Source organism: Macrobrachium rosenbergii, chromosome 48 (assembly GCF_040412425.1).
Source record: "Macrobrachium rosenbergii isolate ZJJX-2024 chromosome 48, ASM4041242v1, whole genome shotgun sequence".
NCBI classification, from domain to species: domain Eukaryota; kingdom Metazoa; phylum Arthropoda; class Malacostraca; order Decapoda; family Palaemonidae; genus Macrobrachium; species Macrobrachium rosenbergii.
Window position 1 is genome coordinate 65,895,754 of NC_089788.1, and position 16,442 is coordinate 65,912,195.

Consider the following 16,442-nt stretch of genomic DNA (forward strand, 5'->3'; position numbering starts at 1 on the left):
CAACAAGAGGATGCAATTGCCTTGGCTGTTTTCCTCCATCATAGAAGAAAAAAGAAAGGACAGAGGGTAAAAGTTAAGTATATCTTAGTTTAACCGACCACTGAGCTGATTAACAGCTCTCCTAGGGCTGGCCCGAAGGATTAGATTTATTTTACATGGCTAAGAACCAAGTGGTTACCTAGCAACGGGACCTACAGCTTATTGTGGGATCCAAACCACGCTATGACAAGAAATGAATTTCTGTTACCAGAAATAAATTCCTCTAATTCTTCATTAGCCGGGTAGGAGAGTCGAACACTGGGCCAACGGCGTGCCAGGCAACAGCTCTATCCACCCCTCCAACGAAGAACTAGGACAGAGGGTAAATATGGTCCTTCACTAGTTGCCAAATGTGACTGGAGCTGGCATTGGTTGCCTCTCTTGTGACTGCTGGCAACCAATGAGCGACAAGTGGCCAACCAGTGAGCAGTTGGTTGCTTTGCAGTGGCCATCCAGTTGCTGACCACTCCCCCATTATAGTCTCACAGGTCAGTGATGGTAGCTGACTTTTCTCAACCAATCAGCCTTCAGTTGCAAAATGGTTGGCCATAGGTGGCTGACCAGTAGATGATTGCCCTCTGCTTGCTGACTGGAAGCAGGCCAGTCACCCACTGATAGCAGACCACTGACACCAAATAAATTGCAAAGAGGAATTCAGTGCAGCATCGAATTCCACCTTGTGACCAAATCATTCTGAAGGTCTTCAACCTTTGACAACCTGTCGTTTTTAGTTATGAAAAACCTCCAACGACCTTTTTGGTACCTTTGGTTGTGGGTGGTCAGGACTGCCAATCAGGTTTCACAAGAGGGCAAAAGTTTTTGTTCTGTTTAGAACAAATTTTTTTAAGAAATTAGCATTTTTCATAGTTATGTAGACCTGAATGGTTTGTACATAATCATACCCTGCACAGCCCTTGTTGCTGAAGAAGTGAGGGATTGTTGACTGGTGATAGGGTGGTACCCTGCCACCAGTTAACTACCTTGCTGTTTTTTGCCTCTTGTGACCTTTGAGCCATATTGGTGGATATCTCATTGAATCGGTATATTCTTATGCGTGCTGAAAGACTGTCAGTTGAGAAACAGTTAATGTTTGGGATACTGTCAACATGTTTGAAAATGCTACCACTCAATTAAGAAATTGAATTTGGCAGTTTAGAAATCTTTAGTTAGTTCCATTCTAAAAACCTAAGAGTAATCAAGTAAACTTGGCTTTCCAGTTCAAGTAGGAGACCATACTATTATAAACCTTATGACAAGTATATCAACGTACAGTAAATTTTTACATTTGAGCCAATAAAACTTCTGGAAATTAGTAATATGTTGTTATTCTAGAAACTTCTGGAAATTAGTAATCTGTTCTTATTCTAGATTCATTTAGTGTGTAGAATAATTTTTGCTTAATGTGTACACTGTTTTTCTCTCCTTAGGATGCAGGATGTCAGAACCAAGGAGAAAAAGGCAGAGGACCACAGAAGATAACACCTCTTTATATGAAAATTGTGAAGTAGAGAATGAGGTATTTATGGTTCCTTTTTAAATTCATATTTGTTGCTCAGTGGTAATGAAAAGTAGAAAGACTTGAGTAGGAATTTAGGAAAGTTATCTTTATATGATGCTTTGTAAATACATACCCACCTGTTTTACATACACTACCCAAAGCTAGTTGTGTGGTAAGGTTACTATGTGAGACTTGATTAATTAAGTTGGTACCATGCAGTTACTTATAAGAGTTAACTATCCTTAGTACTGTATAGGCAGTTTCGTGTTTACCTTGTATATGACTATATGTGCATTTGTATATTTAAGGAGAAATGGACTTGCATCCTTCTTTGGGAATGGTAAGGTTAGCCTTGCTTTAACCTATCATGCTTAGGTAAGGATTGTCTATTTAGATTCAAGGCTTGTAGTGAATGGCATAATGTGAGGAACTCATTGTGACTGTTACACATGGACACATAATTATATATACAGTGATCCCTCGCCACATTGCGCTTCAACTTTGCCGGCTTCACTGCATCGCGGATTTTTCAGAAATATTCATCGAAAAATTAAAATTAAAAAGTATTGCCATATCGGCAGCCATATTGCGGAAAACAGCGATTTTTCATCATGTTACGTGAGAAGAACGGCTTGCGAGACTGACGCGCAAGGACTGGAAGCTTCGTATATACCCACAGGCACTCGGACAAGGCACGTGATTGGTACACAAGAGAATATCTTATCACTGTTGATGTTTCATCTTTAATCACTGTAAAAATAATTAAAATCCGAATTTCATACGTAAGCAACTCAAGGATACTGTGTACTCTCTCATCCCCAGCTTGTCAAGTCAAGACTTAGTCTCGTCCCAAGCTACTGTGCTGTACACACCAGTCTCTCTCTCTCTCTCTCTCTCTCTCTCTCTCTCTCTCTCTCTCTCTCTCTCTCTCTCAATGAAATATGAATTACTGTATCATAAACTTTTATGTACAAAATTAAAAATAATTTCATTGATAAATTTGTTTCTTTTAGCAACTAAAAAATTATTTTCCTAATTCTTTCGGTAGTAGTGAGCAGCTTCAGTCAGCTGATTCTCAGAATGTAAACATTACAAATATGGGACGATCCTTTTTTTTATGCATATTACGGTGATAGGAGATCAAAATAGTAATACAGTGTTTAAGTGCATAGGAAGTGTTTATAACAGTGTGGGAAAGGCTAATAGTGTGGGAAAGGTTTATAAGACTGTGGGGAGGGTTTATAAAGCCTTTAAATATATATGTATATAGTTAATAATGAAATAAATACAAGGTCGCTACTTCATTAAATAAATAAATATGCTGTTCGTATTTAGCGAAATTTCAGTTATTATGGCTGGTCTTGGAACCTATCTCCATGATAAATGAGGGGTCACTGTGTATATATATATATATATATATATATATATATATATATATATATATATATATATATATATATATATATATATACAGTGTATTATGTATATATATATATATATTACTGTATATATACATACTGTATAAATACAGTATATATATATATATATATATATATATATATATATATATATATATATATATATATATATATATATATATATATATATATATATATATATATATATATATATATATTTCTGAGTCCAGTCCCGTGTCAGCGGTGAAATTCCATTACAGCACGAATTTCTAGGTATAACCTTGCTAGATATACCAGAGAAAAAGAGCTTTCAGGAAAGCTGGGGTTACTACCCCCAGTCGAGCGTCTTCTTGGAAGGCGTCGGTATAAGAAGGGGTGAGTGAATTACCACTACCACGGAAACCTACTCGAAAGATCTCTCCTTATCAAAATCCCCGGAACAGAGCGGTGAGCCGTTACAGCCCCCACACCAAACACCCGCCAGGACGGCGACACCAGCGCCACCTACCTCATTCCATTTTCTAGCACGTGAATCTTCGGATTATTTTGTGTGTGCTCTCCATTATTTTGGATTTTCTTCTGCATCAACGATGGCATCGAGCAGCTTTACTATTTCCAAGTTAAGTACCATCTTCTTGTGGGGTTTTGTTCTATTTTTTGGCTGTTATAGGCTCGTATTTTCATAAATATCGAGATCTTATTATGTCGCCACGGCGTCCCCAGCCAGCCATGTCGACCGCGAGGCGTCTCCTTCTGTTATTTTCAGTTGGAGTCGTCTCCTCGTCGTTATAGATAATTTCCCCCCCTTGGTTCCCTTCCTGGTGGTTCCTTGCGGTGGCTCCCCCCCCCGCGTATGAATTACGATCATTGGCCTACTGGCCTTGGTGGGAGTGATGCCCCGTCTAGGTACCCCCCCCAGGCTGGGTTCCTTTTGTTTTGGTCTTACTAGGCTAATTAATTTTGATTGAAGATGGTGCTCTCTTGTAGTTTTATTTTTAGTTTTGTTGAGTGGTTTACCTCGGGTGTTGGCGGCAGCCTCAGATCTAACCGCTTCCCCGTGGTAGGCTACGCTCTCTGTTGAGCACATTTTAGTTTTTATGAGTGTTGGTTATGTTGTGGAGTAGGCTTGTTAGCTTCCTTCCCTTTGCCCTGGGTGAGGAGTTCAGGTTGAGGGAGTTTTGTTGCTGTTTTCCTCCGGGATCGTTTTTCGGTGGGCAGAGTGAGCCCCTTGGTTCTCTTCCTCCAATTGGGGGGAATCGAGTTCTTTGGATGTGTTTCCTCTAGGCTAGTCGCCCCCTTGCCTGCCATTTTCGATCCCGGCTGGTTCTCGGCTCAAAATTTCTCTCCCAGTTACTTCCTCGTTCCCTTTTACTCTTCTCGTCCTAGCCTATACTTAGGTTAGGTCCATATTAGGCTTCGCCTAACTAGGAGTCGGGCTTCGGGTTGGTTGCTTCCAGTCATTTCTGCCCCTCTAAGATTCATGGTCTGGGAGGTACGATGCAGTTGAGCGGGTGAGCTTCTCCCCGTCTCCTGTTCCTTTCTGGTAGCCTACTCCTTACCTCCCCCCCCCCCTCCTCCTCCTCCTTTCCAGCCTTGCTCTGCTCGTGCGGGTGACGCTAGATGGCGTTTTCTCCGAGTTCCGGGACTTCTTTTGTTGGTTGAGGGATTCGCTCCCTCCCATATTGTCCCTAGCATCGCTGTATTGGGGTTGGTGGTTGGTTTACTCGAACGCGTTCGAGTCACTGTTCACTCTCCGTCGGTTTACGTTGATACGGTATATATTAATTGCTTCACCCTATGTTATGAACATATGAGCAATTACCCATCTCGTTCTCCGGCGGGGAAGTAAGGGCGGAAGGTTTTTTCATTATAGGGGAACGGATCCCTCCGTCCTCTTGTGTTCTTACCATCACTTGTTACTGCTTTTATTTTTTATTTATTTATTTTTAGATAAGTCAGTTATCTACAGGAGTACTCTCCTTTATTCATTATATATAAATAGTGAGTCCGGCCTATACCAGGGGTCTCCGCCGTTATTTTACTGGCAACCCTTATGGTTAGTTCCTGGTCTCTCTCCCATTCATTCCCCGGAGTACTCCGGGGTCTGAAATCCTACCTTCCACTCTGTGTAATTTAGAGCTTATTGGCCCAGTTTATGTTAGGGAGTTCTTCTCCGCCGGAGTATTCCGGTTGCAGTTGAATTTCCCGGCCTCGCCAGCTTTATTTTGCTTAGGGTGGGAGGTTCATGTACTTTTCTTCTTACAGACTGTTCGCTGTGAGGAGCCGGGGTGCACCGCCTCTCTCCAACAACCCTACGGTCACGTAGTTTGTCGGACCCACGCTGGTTGTGCGGTCCGCCTTGATGACCTGATCGTTTGGCACCCTGATGGTTGTGAGGTTTGCTTTGCTCTCTGCACAACTGTCCAGGACGAGTTGGTAAGTGACAGTCTCTACATCATTCTCCTCATATTGTATATTATATGTTGCTTATGAGGTTCCCGGAATGGTTTTCGTCCTTAGCTAATTGTTGGTTTTCTTACAGGCGGACGAAACTTCCAAGAAGTCTGCCTTGGAATCCCTCCGGGCCTGGGTGGCTGGGTTTGGAAGAAACGTTCCGTCGGGGAAGCCCTACGTCCTCGACGCTAGGTTGAGGGACTTACTCTACCCCGGCGCACGGGTGGCGGCCGCAGTGCCTGAAGATCTGGCCACCCCTATCATCCAGCAGATCCGGGATGAGACCCAGCCACCCCAAGCGGATGTACTCTACGCGGAGGTTTCGGAGGACGTCGCCGCTATTAATCTCGACCTGGAACCGATGAATGTAGAGCAGGACCAGGTGGTAAGTGGTGAGGTAGGTGAGGTTGTTGGGGCGGGCCCCCCATTATTTGACTCCCCTGCTTCATCTGTTTCTTCATTTTCAGGCTTTGTGAAGTCTTCCTCCTTGGGTGATAGAGCTCCATCTGCTATCCCCAAGTTGAAGTTGAAGACTTCATGGAAGGCGAAGGGCTTCAAGTCCTCGTCTTCCAAGAAGGCACTGCCCTTCCCCCCGTCGAAGGCTAAGGTCTCAGGACCTGTAGCCTCCGGGAGCAAGTCTGGTTCCTCCAGCAAAGGCGCGAGTAAGAGGGCTGCAAAACCTAGCCCTCCTCGCCAACCTGCTTTCGATGCAGAGGCCTTTGCTAACCAACTGTATAAGCGTTTTACGGAGGACCTGGACTCGAGATTTAGCAAAATCTCAGAGAAGCTTGCCAGTCATGATAATATACTGGCGGGAATGGCTCATCCACCCCCAGCCGAACCACAGTATGTTATCCCCGACACTGCGGACCTCCCGCCGTTTGATGTCGGTAACCCTTGGCGGTTCGCTCTCCGGGCCATCAACATGATGGCAAGCTAACTCTTGATGGTCTTGGCACGAGGCGGTTGGAGGAACTGGAGTTCTTCCCCCGATCTCCCTGCCCCCTTATCCAGGCTTCGTGAGGCTCACGGAGGAAGCCTGGATTGGTCGGACAAGGTTCCTAGGAGACTGTCATCGTCCCTAGGGACCAAGCTCAGTCGGCTCTCCTGCGCACTCTGACGGAGTGGCAGGCAGATAACACTGAAGTTGACTCCTTTCAAGGGGAACTTCACCATGTTCGCCCTGGGAGACAACCTTCCCACCCCTGCTTGGACAAAGTCGCTCTGGCTCGGCCCGAGCGTGCTTTGAGGGTATTCCGGTACCTCAGCTGAGGGAGACAGACCCTACTTCCCTGGTATTCCCAGGAAGTAATGAGTTCTGGACAGACGCCCCGTCCACTTTCACGGTCGGGAAGCTGGACCCTTTCTGCGCCTCCACGCAATTTAGCGAGCAGCTCCCCAAGCTGCCGGAAGCTCTTTTGAAAGCGGAGTTTGATGCTCGGGTTAAGTTAGCCCGGTCGTTGAACTCCGTATGCCTCACTGAAGCCACTGCCGTCTCCTGCTCGGACGAGCCCTTCTTTCAGGTTTTGGCTAAGTCCTTGCTGGCAGGCTTCCAGTCTGACTTATCTGAGTTTATTTTGGCCAGACTGGAATGTAGGAAGTTCATCTTCGCCGATGCAACTATCCGTCACGAGCCTAACAAGCTCGTGAAAAGCTCGATTTGGGGACCTAACCTCTTCCCTGAAGAGGAGGTCACAAGTGTTATGGCTGAGGCTACACGGGCCAACCAAAGTCTTCGTTCTCGCTGGGGTATTTCAGCCTACAAACGTAAGACCCCAGAATCGGCCGGCCCCCAATCGAGAGGAGGTAAGCGTTTCAGGAGGCATAAGAGGCCTCACCACCAGGCGGTAGTCCAAGCCGTCCCGGTCTCGGCAGTGGCACAGCCTTCCACTTCTAAGGCCCACCCACAACAGTACGTGCTGGTCCAACCAGCTGCACCCTCATATGTGGCCTCACCGGCATACAACCCCACATATGAAGGCCGTGGTTATTTTCACGGCCTTAATAGGGTTGCAAGGGGAGGAAGAGGCAAACCCCCTCATAGAGGAAAGCCCAATACCACCCCAAGGGAAGACCTGGACGTGGTAGGGGAATAAACCCGCCCCTCCCACTGAGAGAACACAGGTAGGCGGTCGCCTGTTTTGGTTCAGGGACCAATGGACCTTCAGCCCTTGGGCACACAGCATTGTGTCCAAAGGCCTAGGATGGAGCTGGATCAAAACCCTCCTCCTCTAACCAGGTTTTACCAGCCACCCACAGCAGTCCTAAAGGATTATGTGACAGAATTGCTCAACAAACGAGCAATAAAGAAAGTAAGGCACCTAAAGTTTCAAGGCAGGTTATTCACTGTTCCCAAAAAAAGACTCCGATCAACAAAGAGTGATCCTGGATCTATCGCGTCTAAATCGCTACATAAAATGCGACAAATTTCGCATGCTTACGGTAGCTCAGGCACGGACTCTACTTCCGCGTGGAGCCGTCACCACCTCTATCGATCTTTCAGACGCTTACTATCACGTCCCGTTGCGCGGAACTTCTCTCAGTTCCTCGGTTTCAGACTCGAATCAAGCCTACTCCTTCAGGGTCATGCCCTTCGGTCTGAACATTGCGCCCAGGATATTCACCAAGCTGGCGGACACGGTAGTACAGCAACTCCGGTCTCAAGGGATATCCCTAGCAGCATATTTGGGCGACTGGATAATTTGGGCACCAACAGTTCCGGTGTCAAAAGCCACGTCCATAGTCATCAGTTTCCTGGAGTCGCTAGGTTTCCAACTGAACAGAGAAAGTCCCGCCTGACTCCGGACTTCCCGGTTTCAGTGGTTGGGTCTCAACTGGGATCTGTCATCTCACACGCTGTCCCTTCCGCCTCCCAAGAGGAAAGAGATAGCATCTCTCACCAGGAGATTTCTCAAAAATCCATCAGCATCCGCCGGTCCCAAGAAAGGGTCCTTGGGTCTCTTCAGTTTGCCTCAGTGACAAACCTGCTATTAAAGCGAAGTTAAAAGACATAAACAGAGTGTGGCGGAGTCGAGCCAATGTCAAGCTCAGAGACAAGGTCTCCTCTATCCCTCAAATCTTAAAGACAAGATTGCGGCCGTGGGCCTCGGTCAAAGGCTTGTCCAATACAGTTCCGCTTCAATTTCCCCCTCCGGCACTAGTAGTTCACACAGACGCTTCCTTAAGCGGCTGGGGGATATTCACCAAAACAAAAAGTACAAGGAACGTGGTCCACAATGTTTCAGCAGTTCCATATAAACACCCTGGAAGCTATGGCGGTATTTCTAACTCTGAAGAAAATCCGCCCCCCCAACCGGATTCATATCAGGTTGGTATTGGACAGCGCAGTGGTAGTTCATTGCATCAACAGGGGCGGCTCCAAATCAGGCCGAGTAAACCAAGTAATGGTTGCTATCTTCTCCCTAGCGAACAAGCACGGCTGGCACCTGTCAGCCACCCACCTAGCGGGGGTACGGAACGTGGTGGCGGATTCCCTGTCCAGGAATGCTCCGTTGGAGACGGAGTGGTCTCTGGACATGGAATCTTTCAAGTGGATTTGCCGCCGGGTTCCGGGCCTCCAAGTGGATCTGTTCGCAACGGAGAGCAACTTCAAGCTCCCCTGTTATGTGGCCCCCAACCTGGACCCTCAGGCGTTCGCCATAGACGCAATGACAGTAGATTGGAACAGTTGGGAGAAGATTTATCTTTTCCCCCCAATAAACTTACTGCTGAAAGTTTTACACAAACTCAGGACATTCAAAGGTCAATTAGCCCTAGTAGCTCCCTATTGGCCAAGAGCAATTGGTTCCCTCTTCTTCAGGAACTGGGACTACGGAGTCTTGGATCCCCAAGCCCATTCTGACTCAGACAGTACAAACCAAGACTGTGTCAGCTTCCTCAAGAATTCAGAATGCCCTAGTTTTATGGACTTTGTAAAGTTCGCAGCTCAAAAAGGAGCGAACATTGACCCCGTCAACACTCTGTTTTTAGAATCAGATAAAAGAGATTCTACTATTAGACAGTATGACTCAGCAGTCAAGAAATTAGCCTCCTTTCTAAAAGCATCTGAAGCCAAAATCATGACAGCTAATTTAGGAGTTTCCTTCTTTAGATCATTGTTTGAGAAAGGCCTAGCTCCGGCCACTATTACCACAATCAAGTCAGCATTAAAGAAAGTATTTCTTTACGGCTTTAAAATCGACCTTACAGATTCCTACTTTTCATCTATCCCCAGAGCATGCGCTCGTCTGAGACCAGTGTCACGCCCACAGTCGGTTACGTGGTTTCTCAATGACGTCCTTAAGTTAGCATCAGAGATGGATAACTTTCATTGCTCTTATCAGGATCTGTTAAGGAAGACTTTATTTTTGATTAGCTTGGCTTCAGGTGCTAGAATCTCAGAGCTGTCGGCTCTCACTAGAGGTGATAATTATGTGAACTTCCTCCCGTCTGGAGAGGTCCTCCTTTCCCCTGATCCTAGATTTTTAGCTAAGAACGAAGACCCACAGGACAGATGGTCCCCTTGGAAGGTGGTGCCCCTTCCTCAAGACCAGTCTTTATGTCCAGTTTATACACTTAAATCTTACCTTTCAAGAACTCCACAGAGTAAGTCGGGTCCTCTTTTTATCAGGGAGAAAGGTGGTACTCTTTCACTAAATGCTATAAGACAACAAATTTTATATTTTATTAAACAGGCCAACCCAGATTCAGTCCCTAAGGTTCATGATATTCGAGCAGTTGCTACTTCAATTAATTACTTTCATAATATGGACTTTTCGGAGTTATCTAAATTTACGGGTTGGAAATCACCTCTAGTGTTTAAACGCCACTATTTAAAAACGCTCGAAGCCCTGAAATTTTCTACAATAGCTGTGGGAAGTGTCATCTCCCCACCTTAATTAATCATATCCTTGTCCTTTCCTTTCCCCCCCGCCCGCCTGCCTCATTTACTTTTCTGCTTATTCTCCTGGTTGATTATACCTCACTGCCTGGCTCCTCATATAGTTGTTTCTTGTACCTGTTAATGGAAAAAGCGTAATCTGATATGCCATGATTGTTCCTTTGTGGGGTACTGGACAGTTTTTATTTGGCTCCATGTACCCCAGATGAATATATATATTAATGTTAATTGATTTTGTCTCTTACGTGTTTAGCCTAAGTTTACGTGTATAGTATTAAGGTTATATTTGCAGTTATTTTGTACACATTTCATGTTTCACCTTGCTTTAAGTAATTTTAAGGTTTTTGGGGGCTTTTTTCTCCGTCGTGCCGGGAATCTGCCCATGTTTCATAGTATTAAGTTCTTTAATGTGCCTTAGATTTAATATAACTTAGTCTTAGAGTTCTTGCTACACGGAAGAGATTGCTTAATTAAAATTATTTTGGTAAAACTTTTGCCTTTTCTTCAGATTACCCTTTATTTTCTTTTTCCTGGTTGTTGCAGCCTTGGCATGATTCTCTATCACGATTTCACCGGCTGACACGGGACTGGACTCAGAAAAGGGATTTTGACAGAGGAAAAATCTATTTCTGAGGAAGGTCCCGTGTCACCCGGTGACCCTCCCTGAATCACATAGTACTCTCCCCCTCCCTCTTGCACATGCCAAGTCTGGGGTTAGTGCTAGCATGGAATGAGGTAGGTGGCGCTGGTGTCGCCGTCCTGGCGGGTGTTTGGTGTGGGGGCTGTAACGGCTCACCGCTCTGTTCCGGGGATTTTGATAAGGAGAGATCTTTCGAGTAGGTTTCCGTGGTAGTGGTAATTCACTCACCCCTTCTTATACCGACGCCTTCCAAGAAGACGCTCGACTGGGGGTAGTAACCCCAGCTTTCCTGAAAGCTCTTTTTCTCTGGTATATCTAGCAAGGTTATACCTAGAAATTCGTGCTGTAATGGAATTTCACCGGGTGACACGGGACCTTCCTCAGAAATAGATTTTTCCTCTGTCAAAATCCCTTATATATATATATATATATATATATATATATATATATATATATATATATATATATATATATATATATATATATATATATATATATATATACACACACACACACACATTACAAAAAGAACAACAGGAGCAAAAGCTACAAGAACCAAAACATAATATGTATGGCTGTATGTTCCTCTTAAATTGCCAGGGGATTCATGAAAATGTTTTCTTTTGGCTCAGGCCAGTCATTTTTGCTTTGCACTGCAGCACTGAATGATGTTGTTTCCCTTGCTGCACATAAGGTTAACTCACCTTTGGCCATCACTTCAGGCACAAAGGTACTTTGTTACCCTCTTTTATTTTTATAATTCATTACCATAAGTCAGTGCTTTTTAGATTTTTCTTCCTTAGTTTTTTTAAATGGTTAAACTGTTACTTTTCATGAGATTAGTATGCCTGCTGGGTTGTCACACTTATCCCTATGTTCCTTTATTTTTCAATAGAATCTCAGTCCTACCGTAAGACTGAGACTCTATTGAAAAATAGGAGTCCTACTCCTACCCTTGACTCCTGGATTCCCTTGGGGCCTTGGGTTTCAGATTGGATCCTTGTCCAGGGACCCCTTGTTTTGACAGGTCTTTCTTATCTTACTAGAGCATCAGCAGTTCAGATCACCTCTCAACCCAAGTTGCTATTATGGATTTGTAATGAAGCCAGAAATTTTTAAACAGTTTTTTTCAAGTCTCATTACTTCTCCCAACCCTGTGGTTCTTTTGCAGCTGTTTCAGGCTACAAAAAGTATGGTTCAGATAATTACCAAAGACCTAAGGGACCGTATGTCTGAGTCACTTGATCTGCTGCATCCTCTTCTAAAAGTGGATTGACTTGTCTTGATTCATGTGTGACACACAAATAGGTTATTTTAAAGTGTAATTGGTTTGTGTTGACAAAAAATTAAGTTTGTTTTTAAAAGTTATATATTTTTTCATGTAAACTTTTCATTGTATTTTCTCATTTACAGGTAGGGTGTGGTATAATACAGAATGTCACAGTGAAAAATTTTATGTGCCATGAACATTTATCAGTGGATTTTAACGACAAGATAAACTTGGTACAAGTGAGTATATAATTTCATGTGTCCATGAAGTGCAACACTTATCTTTTTCATGTGTTAATATATTAAATGCACTTGCTTCTTATTTTATTTGCATGTAAATACCTTGTATGTTGTTTATTAACTGAGAGTTGTATTCACTAGATAAAAGAATCTTGAGTCATTCATTCCCTGTTACTAATGAGTGTTTTATTGTTTTATCTACCATCTCAATTTTTCTTTTTCTCACTTCTGATTACAGTATATTCAATGCAGTGATTAGTATTATATGAGAATACATAGATAGTATTTTAACATTTAGTGCATTGTGCTTATGAATAGAGGGGGGAGTGATGATGTTGGTTTGAGTAAGTTGATTGTGTTGCCATCTGTAAAATGCCATTAGCTGTTATACCTTTTTTGGGTGAGGTATTGGTAGGAGCAACCATTGTGGTTTGCCATGTTTATCTTTGTTATGTGAGCCCTGTGTGTTTCAGATTTTATTAATGTATTTTGTATAAGTGTTTTGCTGACCAAGATTTTTGGCAAATTATATGCTCTGAATTTTTTCAAGTTTCTGTACCATTGCAAATTATCATTTCAGTGTTTCTTCACTGTCATATTATGGTTGTGTGTATACAACAGGACAAGCGCTTAATATTTTTATGCAGTTTTAGCCAAACTCATGCTGTTCTCCTGACAGAGGGCAAGTTATACTGATATACTGTCTGTTATACCAGTTCATTTGTAGGAATCTAGTGGTTAACATATAAATGCAATTTCCTTCTTAAGGACTGTAATGGTAGTTAACAAAGTTAGGTCAGAAGGTAACCTGATAATGAACAAGTTTTGTCTCAACTGAACAGGCATTTTGTGTCATTGGGATGCTCTGCAGCTGGTTGTCTCTTCCCATCCAGACTAGAACTAGAATAAGTATGGACCTGCAAGGGTTCCTGACCCAATCCAAGGTATCCCAACAACGGTTGGAATGAATCCTGTGCCTGTTACATTTTTTGTGTCTATGGTAGAATGAATCTTGGGCCTGGCACAGGTCACATCTGTGGTAAATCCAATCCTCAAATCACGACTCAAGGGCATGAACAGCCTCACTCTTGCTTGCCCAGAAAAGGCTTTGTGATTGTCTCCACCCATAAAATCAGGTAGTTGGGAAGATACTCTTGTCTGCTGGCCTAGAAGGGAGCCCTTTCCAAACTGGTCACCCTGACTTGCATGGCTGCGCAGGCAGTAATAAACATAGATGGCTCCTTGACAGGTTCAGGAAGCCATTGGGAGGATCATCAGGTAGCAGGAAGATGGTCACATGTTTTAGGGAAGTTTCACATTAATTTCCTGGCAATGATAGCTGTCGTCTTATCTATCAGAAAATTGAAGTTTCCAAAATTGACCCACATTTTGTTGGTCTTAGTATGACAGCGATGACATGTATCAAGGGGCTGGGCGCCTGCTCAGCCCCTCTCAGTGCAGTCATGCTTGTCTGTCCTACAGATTTCTCAGGCAAGGAAGTGTCACCTGTTGACAGTCCACCTCAGCCCGTCACTCATTGTAGTAGCAGACTCCCTTTCAAGGCAAAAGTGGACCTGTTTGCCACATGTGAGAATTACCAGCTTCAGTTCACGCATCTCTAAACCTAGAAATTCAGGCAATAGCAAGAGGCATTTCTGCAGGACTGGAACAAATGGAGGGCAATCTATTGCCATCCTCGATCATCCTAGAATTTGAATGAACTACTAACTTTCAACGGAACTGTCTACCAAGTGGCCCCAAATTGGTTAAACAGTCATTTGTTTTTTCTGCTGCAGCAACTGGTGAGAAAAGCAGTCCTGTTCTCATCCTCTGTTCTATCCAAGACAACAGGAGAGAAAGTTGTCTACACATCCTCTTTTCTGAGCCGGACCTTCACATGTAGATTTTTAAAATCTAGCCTACCCTGAAGATTATTCACCCATCACTGCTAGGTACTGGGTACAAAAACAGTAGACTTCATCTATCCTGCAATACAAGTCTGTATGGAAAGTGTGGTGGGATTACTTCTATACTGAGAACCCTGTTGAAGTCTCTGTTAAAACTGTTTTACATTTCCAGATGTACCTGTTTGAGGACAAGTACCTTGCTACTACAGTAGTTATGACATGCAGGGTTGCTTTGTGGGTTTGGCATTTACTCAGTACAGTACTTTGCATTGCAAATACTGATTCCTGCAAGGGCTCCCATTGCATGGTTGCTGAATAAGGTTCTTTGACTCCTGTTGTCTCCTCAGTTTAGTGGCCCCCAATGCAACTTGAACTCATGTTTCAAAAGTTAGTCTTGTTGACTGCTTTGGCATCAAGACTCTGGATTAGTGAACTCTGCTCCAGACTGATCATTCCTGGCCAAGAAGGAGGACCTTTTGAAGAGGAAATCCCTGAGTCTTCTATGCGAACTCTATATTGCCGATAAGACATTATACTATGTCTAATCTCCAGGTTGACTTTGGTGTCACGGCTAACATCCCTGATGATCTTTCCTTATGCCCTGTCACAAACACCTCTCTGCTTGGACTGAGAGTTACACTAGTGTCCCTAATTAAAAAGACATTAATGTTTCTTTGGAAACATTTCGTACAAAGAAGTTTCTGAGTTTATGGGGTGGTCATGATAGTCAGTAGTCTTCAGACATTACTGCCATATCAGACAAATTTGACTACACTGTGTCAGTAGATGGTATGGTAAGTCCCATCCCCATGGGCACCTTTTGGAGAGCAAAAGGTCTTCTTGATGCTTTGGCAATTCTGAGATGTTGCCAGGGGTGAGCAGTACTCTTGCATCATGACACTATTAGGTAAGTCACTTTAGAACCATGTAGGTAACACATATATAGGCTTTTTTTTTTCCTACCCTTCTCTGGTGTTAATCCTGAATGGGTATCCTGAATAAAAGAAGATTGGTAATAATTTAACATGACTGTACCATGGACCAGTGTTTTGTCTGGGTCACTGGGACTCCTTAATGAAGAGCTACGCTCTAAAAACAGGTTTTGATGTAGGAAAAACCTGTTTTTGAAAGCTGTTTTGAGTCCTTATATAAACCTGGCAGGTAGTGGCAACTGGTGAGTTTGGCCTACTCGCATACTGTTGCCACATCCCCTGAGAGGAATGAATGAAAAGACCGGGGTAATTGCTGTAGGCAAGGGAGAGAGCCTCCCTTCCTTGAGTTTTTTAATAGTCTATCACAGTGTCAACAGGCACAGTTCTGGCCAGGACAACTAAGAATATTGTTTGGTTGGTCTGCCTTTTGAAGCCCTTGGCAGGACCATAAGAGTAACTCCTTTGAGGACTCTCATGAGCTACCAAAAATAGGTTTTCCTCCATCAAAACCTGATATTTCTTAGGTACAACAATCCCAAAAAATGTTAAGCTAAGTTAATTTAGGTCATTTTTCCTTTCTCTGAATTCATGTTTCCCTTGTACTGATGCTTTGTTTTTGCTTGCCAAGGAAATGAATGACAACTCACAACTAAGGTGCTATATTGTGTATTACACCATAATGTTTAAAACATGAATTGTTATGAAACAATATTTGTATGTTTTGAGATGCAGTGATTAAAACACTGAATGCTTATGCATCAAGAAAGTGTATTTTATTGATTATGAGATTATACTAGTTGAGACCTTCTATATTTTAGGGAAGAAATGGGAGTGGAAAGAGTGCTATTCTCACTGCAGTGGTTGTTGCACTTGGGGGAAGCACCAGAATTACAAGTCGGGGAAGTAATGTTAAGGGTGAGTGTTTACTTTTTTAAAGGTCACAAACATTGAATTAACATCACAGTTGTCTTACAGGTAAATGTTTCATTTAGTGGAATTAAGGTTATTTTTTATGTTGGTAGTTAAATTATCTATGAAAAATATTTGTTGTACCACTATGTATTTTTTGTCTCTTAATTATTTGCAATGTATGTTGGTAGTTAAATTATCTATGTAAAGTATTTGTTGTACCACTATGTATCTTT

The 16,442-nt window shown here is 43.3% G+C and overlaps 1 protein-coding gene across 2 annotated transcripts in view; it reads left to right on the forward strand.

Moving 5' to 3' along the window:
• SMC6 (Structural maintenance of chromosomes 6) overlaps positions 1–16,442 on the forward strand; it is a 258,709-nt gene that overhangs the window by 4,531 nt on the left and 237,736 nt on the right. For both annotated transcript variants that reach the window (XM_067091991.1, XM_067091990.1), the window contains exons 2-4: positions 1,467–1,555; positions 12,363–12,458; positions 16,116–16,212. In XM_067091991.1, coding sequence (XP_066948092.1) covers positions 1,475–1,555; positions 12,363–12,458; positions 16,116–16,212 — 274 coding nt within the window. In that variant the 5' untranslated portion in view covers positions 1,467–1,474. The remainder of the gene's footprint in view (positions 1–1,466; positions 1,556–12,362; positions 12,459–16,115; positions 16,213–16,442) is intronic.